Source organism: Borostomias antarcticus (assembly GCF_949987555.1).
Source record: "Borostomias antarcticus genome assembly, chromosome: 25".
NCBI classification, from domain to species: domain Eukaryota; kingdom Metazoa; phylum Chordata; class Actinopteri; order Stomiiformes; family Stomiidae; genus Borostomias; species Borostomias antarcticus.
Genome location: NC_140258.1, coordinates 12,524,285 through 12,534,335, shown reverse-complemented (window position 1 = coordinate 12,534,335; position 10,051 = coordinate 12,524,285). Strand labels below are relative to the sequence as shown.

Here is a 10,051-nt window from a genome sequence, read left to right as displayed (position 1 = left end):
GGAGGTGAGCTGTGGTTGTTGACATTGAGGAGGTGAGCTGTGGTTGTTGACATTGAGGAGGTGAGTTGTGGTTGTTGACCTTGAGGAGGTGAGCTGTGGTTGTTGACATTGAGGAGGTGAGCTGTGGTTGTTGCTGCCAGCTCCACATGGCAGGTCAGGCCTGTGGCATCCATCTCCCTGGTCCACACACCCTGTCATTAGAGCTGCTAGTGTGTGTGTGTGTGTGTGTGTGTGTGTGTGTGTGTGTGTGTGTGTGTGTGTGTGTGTGTGTGTGTGTGTGTGAATTAGAGAGTCTATACATACTCTTGCTCCCCAGCTCTTCAAGCAGGTACTGAACCTTGTCCCATTGGGTGGCGTTCTGGCTGGGCGGGGCTTGCAGCGGCACGAAAGCTCTGTGGGGGAGGAGACAGAACACCTGGGTTTGTTCTGAACCAATGAGTGGCTAGATGAATTAATTAATTAATTAATCAATTAATTAAACAATTAATGAATGAGCCAACGAGCAAATCGATGACAACAGAGAATGAAAAAAAGCACAAGTCGTGAGAGGAGATGGACTACATCTAAATCAGATAACTTGACAATATTATATTATCCTCCTCTTCAGGATCAGCATGTCTTATTCAGAGGACGGGGAATGGCGCTAAGCAGGGCAGCATCTGTCAAACAGAGCTGGAGCTTGACGTTCATTTCCTTTGGACAAACAGGAACATTAATCACACTGTACTATCTCATCTGTACGAGTCAGTTGAATATCACTGCATTGGAACTTTATCGGTGCCTACTGGTGGAAGATTCCGGTAAGAGAAACCTCTGACCTATTGTTATACCAAACTGAGACATGGTAATCCGATAGGACTGCATGCGTTTGTTTCGGAATTGATTGTAAGAGTTAAATCCTCTCGGGGGAAGCCACTTAGCAGACTTGGAAAAAGCTGTTTGCACTTTTACCTTCACAACTTCCTGTCAAACAAGTGTAATGACTTTTCTCATTAGGGACACTCTCTCCCATCTTCATTTGCGAGCATCCAATTAATCTCCAACTTTATCAACCAGGTAATCACTGAACACGGTGTCCTAATTAAACTTAAATTCATCTGATAGCTTCAAATTAGCGTAAGGAATTGTCACGGTATTATCTGAGGAAGATCTGGAAAAAAAGACCAGGCTACACTCTGGTACAACTGCTGTTCTCCTCAGACTGAAGCACAATGGTGTGAGATTCAGTGACCCTGAGAAAGGGGACACACCTCACCGAGTCAGCCACTTTAAAGGAACGCGGCGCGTTCTAAAGGTCAGCGCCCTTTTTAAAAGGCCTCTGAGCTTTTTTCCTGTCCAGTCGGGGGGGCTGAGAAATGGGACAAAAGGGACTGAGAGTTGGCGCGGCGAGGCGCCCTGAATGGACGCCAGATCAGCAGTGCCCCGCTGTCTGGCGCTGTCACCGGAGGGAGGCGGGGCAGGAGGGAAGCTATCATGTCAGGAGCGCCCGGCAACATCCCTTGGGGACAAAGGACCACGAGCGTCGGTTCAAAAGGTAAAATACAGACCAAATTGCTTCTGTCCAAGAAGTGTCCAAACTTTTCAACTTGGGGCGGTGGGAGCATGTCTCCTCCTCCCTCTCCCCCCGCCCACCCCGACCTCCCCACACAGCGCTGCTTCAGGGCTGAGAGCACATTAAATTATATGACCCGCACTGCAAGGCATGTAACTGAGGTAGGTGGTGGAGAAAGGAATGTATTATGTTTACGTCACCCAGGCGGGCAGAACACACACGGTCTAAGCTGCAGGTTAAATGGGACAAGCTGGATCACAATACAGTAGATGGAGGTGTCTAGCGGAGCCGTCGTCAGACTCTTAGGCCTGGGTTACACAGTAATGTTTCCCCCCTGCTTACGGGGGCTTTCGGGTTCCGTCTGCACCTCGCAGTTACACGGAAACGCCGTTAGCGTTTTTGAAAACCTGTGACATTTCGAGAACGCCGCGAGGGGTGTTTTCGTTCTCGTTTTTCCTGGACTCTGTTCATGTGTAAACAGGCGAAGGCGATCTCGTTTAGATAACGATGAAGGACGCTATTGTAGGCTACAGTTCAATTATAACACATCATCATGTTAAAGCCAAGAATGTGATTGTTAGATTCAATGTCATTGCTCAATCGAAACGGGCTTCTCTTGTCTGACCAAGATTCTATATAGATCAATTAGTCGAGCAATAAAGCTTGTTAGACCAAAAATAGGCTATAGGCTATAAAACATTAATAAAATAGACTAGGAGTTTCCTAATGATATGACCTGTGTTAAGACTGATGACTGATTTGCTTCCTAGCCGCGGGAGTGGATTGTGAGCCGGGTGCTGCTGACAGAAGTCTTTAGTTCAGCCTAATCTCTAAAATACATGGTTGCGCATTGTAAAAATGATCTTCGATTTGATTATGTTCTGTTCTTCTAACCTATTCTATCTATGCTATTCTTTTATGCATTATAATACTCAAAATGCAATCTCCAAAGACACAGAAGCAGCATTATATAATTTAGACAAAGTGGCCGGCGCAGCAAAGATCATGCAGGTCATTTGCATTAAGACTAAAAACTTCAGATAAAATGAAACATGCTTGATCTACCAGAACTTCAAGAGAAAAAGAGTGATTTAAGACTCGGATTGCCATCTCAAACGGGGTTGCGCAATCGGACTCAGACATTGGACATTTATTCAGACGTTGGAAAGTGCATTTATTTAAATAATTTGGATGGATGGACAAAATGAGTGGTACGATCTAATTTCCACGTAACCCTGATAACCTCTGGCAACGCTGATGAAACGTTGTGTGTAACTTGGAGGTCATTCTCGTTTCATTGCCATTCTTGTTCTCGAAGCGTTGCAGTGTAACCCAGGCCTTAGTCATCAGGGGGCATCTCAGGACCTGGGAGAGACTGATGCTGGGACTGGGGTGTTGATTGATGCTGGGACTAGGATTGAGGCTGGGACTAGGATTGAGGCTAGGACTAGGATTGAATCTTGGACTGAGTCTGAGGCTGGGACTGGTATTAAGGCTGGGACTAAGACTGAGGCTGGGACTGGGATTGAGGCTGGGACTGGAATTAAGGCTGGGCCTGGTAATGGGCCTTGAGGATTGAGGCTAGGACTGGGATTGAGGCTGGGACTAAGGCTGAGGCTAGGACAGGTATTAAGGCTGGGACTGGGATTGAGGCTGCCTCCTCAATCTGCCCCCGTCAAAGACTCACCCAATCAGCAGCAGCGCCACACAGACGATGACAAATCCAACCGTGTACTTCAGCGCGTTCTTCACTTGCTGGAAGGAAAGAAGACATTAAATGGAGGTGAATCAGTACCCTCATGAAGAGGAAAATGAATCAATTTCGGAGGGGGAGGATAGGTGAGGGTGCGCGTGTGTGTGTGTATGAGAGAGAGAGAGAGAGAGGGAGAGAGGGAGAGAGAGAGAGAGAGAGAGAGAGAGAGAGAGAGAGAGAGAGAGAGAGAGAGAGAGAGAGAGGGAGAGAGAGAGAGAGAGAGAGAGAGAGATAAGTAGAGAGAGGGTGGGGGTGCTAATTCTTTATTCCATTTAGTGAGGGACAATGTAGACAGTCTGTACTCTGGACCAGTGAGGCCATCTCCCTCCCACACTGCTATTCAGCACAGCTCTGAAACGCCCAGTTAAAGAAGGACTCCTTCGGCTCGGCTGAGAGAGAAAGTGCTTCTGTCAGCTCCGACACAACACAGGGGAAAGGCAGAACCTCTGTGGCATGTAATCTGAACATCACTCACCATAGTATCCTAGAGAGACCACCGGACATTTTGAAATTTCAGCAAGATTGAGTTCTGGGAGGAGCAAACGCTTTCTGCTGTCAGCTAAGCGGCAGGCGGACTCGTAGCCAGCAACTAGCTTCATCACTGACTATCTCAGATACCTGTTTCACGCTGAGGGGATTGATTCTACTGAGACTGATTTTCGTGCGTCAACCTCTCTTGTTTGTTTCAGAGAGCGTCCCGTCCTTCAAACCTGCTCCACCCTGACGCTCCCTGAACTAAAACTGCCTGGAACAAACATCGAAATGAGAAACAAGCTCTACCTGTTCGAAATGGAAGTGGGTATTCCTACAAAACTGCAGAATGCAAATAAACTGGAAACCCTCTTGGGATTTCTGGTGAGGAGACACCCTGAATTTCTATAAATTGTTGTTGTTGTGGCTCATTAATGGTAAAAAAAAAAGTGGGCTACTTCCTTGCTAAGACCAACTAAGTTTACAAACAAGAGAACTAGACAGTCAGGAAACTGAGACTACTGATTAGGGCTGGGTTAAAAAAAATCGATTCATCGATTCTGAATCAAATGATTCAGAATCGATTCATGAATCCCAAAATCGATCTTTTATTTAATGAATGAATGAAGGAATGAATAGTTCAATCATTCATTCAATGATTCATTCATTCATTCATTTTTGGAAATCAGTATCGATACCCAGCCCTAGTATTGATGTGTTGCATAACTTGGCAGTCATGTAATTAAGGTTACAGCTCAGAAAAACAGGTTTTAGTAACACTAACCGAATCAATATTGAATCAAATCGAATCGTGATAATCGATTCCGAACCTTGTGAATCGGAATCGAATCTTGAAATTCGACTCGATACCCAGCCCTACCAGGAAGTCTAGTCATACACATTCTAGGAGATTACACCAGGAAATCTAGTCAGACAGGCTGTGGCAGATGGGGAGCACTTTCAGCCACAGGCTCCTCCCACACAGGTACAATTCAGGCGGTTCAGGTGTTCCTCTGTGCACCAGGGCCTCCACACCCACACACACACCCACACACTGGTAGTCAGCCTCCCCCACATCCCTCCTACTCTGTCTGTGTGTGTGTGTGTGTGTGTGTGTGTGTGTGTGTGCATGTTTCTTACCGAGCACTTGTTGATGTTGTCATCCTCCTTCTCCTCATAGTAGAAATAAACAAAGGGGATCCATAGAAAGACGCAGAACAGGATGATGGAGTAGAGAGCTGTATGGAGAGAGAGAGAGAAAGAGAGAGGAAGAGAGAGAGAGACAGAGGGAGGGTGAGAGAAAGGGAGATATTGATAAAAGAGAGAGAGCGGGAGAGAGAGAGAGAGAGAGAGAGAGAATGTCAGCAATCTATTTGTAAATGAGCACTTCAGAGCCTGTGGATTCAGCCCCATACAACTATGCCCGCTGGTGTACTGAAACATGAATGCGTGGCCGTGCTCAATACGGGAGCGGATCGAAGACGCGGGGAGCATTGTATGAGATCAGGGGAAGTGAACTCTTCAGCGATGATGGTGTCAATTAGCAAGCATTGAACCATGAATAGGGCATAGACTAGCAGCTAGGTCCATGTTGTACAAGGCAGTAATCCAAACACTAAACACTTCCCCATAACAAGGCAGTAATCCAAACACTCAACACTTCCCCATAACAAGGCAGTAATCCAAACACTAAACACTTCCCCATGGATGGATGGATGGAGAGAGGGGTCAATGAACGTCATGTTTTCAGCAGAAAAAGCAGGGGGTTTAAAGAGAGGGCTTTGAGGAGAAGAGAGAGAGAGGAGGGAGAGAGGAGTGAGGAGAGAGAGGGAGAGGAGAGTGGAGAGAGAGAGAGAGAGAGAGAGAGAGAGAGAGAGATTTCGTCGTTTGAGGTAACTTTAGTTACAGTTGCCCACTAGTCCAAACATAATTTAGCCTATGTACTTGCGTAACCCTGGTTCTGATAACATGAGTGAAATGTTTGTTTCATCTATGGGATGCGCTAGAAATAGGATAGAAATGGGCTTCCCCCATAGGAGGAGCCCACTATGAAAGTATTTTTATACTTGGTTTAAAAATAAGAGCACGCGAGTGGTCGATTCAAGCTGGTTTCAAACAAAAGACAATAGTTTTATTCTGTTACGATTTGCAAATTCGGACTCGAGCACAGGAAGTGAATCCAGGCAAGAGTGAGTCACTGGGGAACGAAAGCGATAGTTTATAACGTGAAAAAGGAAGTGACATAGTTTCAGGATGAAGAGGACATGGAAGTGATGTCACACAGGAAGAATTTGTAGTTTTAACAGACTGATTCTAGAGGAACGAACTACAAAGTTAGAACAACAGTCAAGTAGGAAAACAAAACACAGTGATGAGACTTGAATTTCATTCACACCACAAGACAAAGAGCTGGGAGCTCTATCTAATCACACTGGTCCTATCCACGTAGGCACGTAACGCTCGTACAGGACATAGGCTATTGAGCCTCCAGTCCTCCAGCGAGGAGGACGGAGGGAAGGTGGAAAGCCTGCAGCTCCAGTCATACTGTTGGGAGCGGACATGACTTTGGGCCTGAACGCAGGATTAAGACGCAGGTTAACCCTTGATAACCCAGCACCAAAATCCATGCACATCGGGCTGACAGACAGTGCGTGCAGACTCTGCTCATTGCTTAATAAAGGCTTTCATAGCAATTCCCCCCATTCCACACGACTAGATCAAAGCACCGATTGCACTCACACTGACTATCCTTCCATCTTCTCCTCTCCACTGCTCTCCATCCATCTACCCCTCTCCTCTCCATCCATCTACCCCTCTCCTCTCCTCTCTATCCCTCTCTCCTCCCCTCTCCTCTCCTGCGCTCAGTCAAGCGGTGGACATAAACTTCCATTCCCCCTGTGGTCTGAGAATGGGGCTAGCGCTCGGCATGGTATAAACTCACTGGAGATGAAAGCATCATCATGGATACAGAGGTAGGAGGTTCCAGTTAGGCCAAATCGTGCTCACTGTCTGGTCTACAAAAAGGCTGCTTTTTTCCAGGGCTTTCAAGGACCATAAACTAACTGTCCAATGTACACAGGAATGGCTCTAACAAACAAACATCTTCATCTTCATCACCATGACACACTAGTTAGGCTGAAGTGGAACACATAGAGACTCTATAGTCCTGAACTCCCTCCAAGGTGTTTTAAACCTCCCCTTCAAATAATCCCTTTAGAGGGCAGCCAGTCAGTAAAATGCAGAATCTTTATGTAGCGGCCCCTCCCTACAAATCAGGACTCACTGGACTGAGCAATTGATTCAATTAAGGCTGCGTTTGTGTTCCAGCGGTTATCTTCCGATAGGCCCTTGCTTCAAGTCCCCTGGCTCCCCTCCTCCACGCCATCGGCTCTGCACACGGCCGACGGAAGCAGGCGGAAGCCGATTTCACCTCCGACAGGAGCGGAGCGAGGAGGAGCGGTCTCCTTCCCTGCTCCTTACGTCTCCTTCCTGATGTAAATATTGCCCCAGAAAAAGCTTTCATCCCACCACAGGAGGAGGAGGAGGAGGAGGGGGGTCTATTGTATCAGCACGTTGCACTTGAAGAGAGCAGTCGATCCTGCAGGAGCCCTCGGGGAGGCTGGGGGCTTCTGAAGGTTCTAGAATATTCCAGGAGCGTTCCTGTTTGTTTGTTTTTTGTCTGCTCCCTCCTGTGCGAGAGAGGGGGGGGGCTTAGACACTAACACTCCAACGGCGTTAGATATGCAGGGTAGGAAGGTGAAGCAAACACACTTGATTAGAGGAGCGCTGTTTTGCGTCTCCGGGGCTAATGGATGTGCTGGAGTGAAGACGTCCCCTGGAAACCCCGAAATAACTCTGCAAAACACGCGCTGAAGGCGTGGCCCTGCCCCTCGCCGAGGCGATAGCTTGATTCATTCGCGCCGTTCACGGCGTCGTGAGCCTAAACAACGACACCCAAATGTGCGATCACGCTAGCCTCCCGGGGCAACGTTAGCTCCAGCTGTGCAGACGCGTCACCTGGGATGTTCTTAGTAGCCTAGATACCCGAACTGCTTCATGCAATGACATGCTAATGTATCCTGGGCCTCAAATCAAACAAAATAAGAGGATAATGTTTTCATCATCCGTGACATCTAAAATAAACGGATATATATCCCCTGTTATGATACCATGGAGCTTGGAAAATCACCGGTTGGCGCTTTAAGCCCGTTTGTCAGTTTGAGTCATGGGGATTGGTCTCTGTGTACGAAGCTAACCGCGTTACAGCAGCTGAATGGTTTCCTGGGACCTCAGCTCATGGCCCGAGGCATCCTGCTGCAGCCGCCACTAATATTACCTCTACCTGCCTGGCTGGACGTTTCACCACGGAACCCTGGTAATGAACGGAGGAGACAAACGACGATCATCGCTCCGACATCGGCAGAGTTCTGCATTTCCCGCCAGCGGTGATTGAGGCAGGACATTTGTTTCAATAAAGCAACGTTCATTGCTCCACTAAGGTGTTCGTTTACTGCTGTTTAGACCGCAAACAGCTCCCTCTCAGTCTACCCAGAGCTCCGGAGGAGAAACAAATGGCGGTAGAGCCGCTCGCAGTGCGCCGGCCACGGGAACATGTGCTTGTGTGGGTAAAGGGGCCGGGTGATATAAATCACGGCGGCGTGAATATTAACATGGCGAGGGAGCGGGTCATACAGCATTAGAGCGGATCATCCATTACCCTCGGAGCGGATCCCGGTGCTGGGGAGAACACCTGACCACAGACAGAGGGAAGTTTACCATATTAATCCCCCTGACGGAGGGAGACGAGAGCTAAATAATGAAATGGCCAACCTCAACCCTCCACAAAGATCCTTTTTATACCGCATCCCTTGCTAGAGGAAATGAAAAAATAGCTTTCAAAGTAGCCCCCCCCCACCAAAAAAAAAGTCCCAAAAAGTGTATTCTAGAACATTCTATCTTTGATCTAAAGCCCTTGTAGGAAGGCATGAATACTCTATGTCCACGGTTGATGAGGGACTTGTGTTTTTCTGTGTTTGCTCCTGCTCTCACTCCCGTCAGACATTTTGAAGTTGAAAACGCCACTAGTTATTTGCTCTGTCTCTATGATGCAACTAAGATACAACAGACCAGGAAATAAACATAAGCACTTTATTTTGATAGTTCTCTGCCAAGACATTTTAAAATACAAAGTTGTTGCCAGGCGTTTGCCGTGTCTCCAAGGAGCTTACTTACTTACAGTACATCAAGGAAAATATCACATATTTATTTTGATACGGTTTATCTCTTGCTGTTGGACATATTGTCAGTGGTCACCGGTCACTGGTCTTTCAACATCAGACACAGTTGTCCAGACGACCCAGCCAAAAGGGTGATCGAACCTCAGCTTTTATCCAAGCGGTGCTACCGTAGTTACCATGTACCGGGGGCACAAGGTGAGGGCTCAGGGTGATTTCATCAAACAGCACATCTACTGAGAAGAAGCCGCAGAGCGGAGAGGCCTGGCCCATTTAAGCTCTCAATCTCTGATCCCGTAGCTGGGCTTTGATATACGACAAATGGGTTAGATGGGGCTCTGGCTGCAAAGTCCACCATTGTACGAACGAGAGGATTTTCGGGGTCAGAATGTTTCCCGTCCACAGAGAACCCACGTATTTTTGCACAGAGAACCCACGTATTTCTGCACAGAGAACCCACGTATTTCTGCACAGAGAACCCACGTATTTCTGCACAGAGAACCCACGTATTTCTGCACAGAGAACCCACGTATTTCTGCACAGAGAACCCACGGATTTCTGCAGAGAGAACCCACGGATTTCTGCACAGAGAACCCACGGATTTCTGCACAGAGAACCCACGTATTTCTGCACAGAGAACCCACGTATTTCTGCACAGAGAACCCACGTATTTCTGCACAGAGAACCCACGTATTTCTGCACAGAGAACCCACGTATTTCTGCACAGAGAACCGACGTATTTCTGCACAGAGAACCAACATTTCTGCACAGAGAACCGACGTATTTCTGCACAGAGAACCCACGTATTTCTGCACAGAGAACCGACGTATTTCTGCACAGAGAACCGACATTTCTGCACAGAGAACCGACATTTCTGCACAGAGAACCCACGTATTTCTGCACAGAGAACCCACGTATTTCTGCACAGAGAACCCACGTATTTCTGCACAGAGAACCCACGTATTTCTGCCTGGAACAGTTGTTGTGCGTCACACCTCCAACATAAGGTCAAGGTCGGGTCTGGGGAGGGGGCCATTATAC

General features: G+C 47.5%; 1 protein-coding gene across 1 annotated transcript in view; it reads right to left on the bottom strand.

The window, feature by feature from the left end:
• lmbrd1 (LMBR1 domain containing 1) overlaps positions 1-10,051 on the bottom strand; it is a 73,063-nt gene that overhangs the window by 48,037 nt on the left and 14,975 nt on the right. Inside the window, exons 4-6 of the mRNA XM_084458535.1 lie at positions 4,917-5,014; positions 3,240-3,307; positions 304-392 (exon numbers count right to left, since the gene is read on the bottom strand). Of these exons, the coding sequence (XP_084314661.1) occupies positions 304-392; positions 3,240-3,307; positions 4,917-5,014 (255 nt within the window). The remainder of the gene's footprint in view (positions 1-303; positions 393-3,239; positions 3,308-4,916; positions 5,015-10,051) is intronic.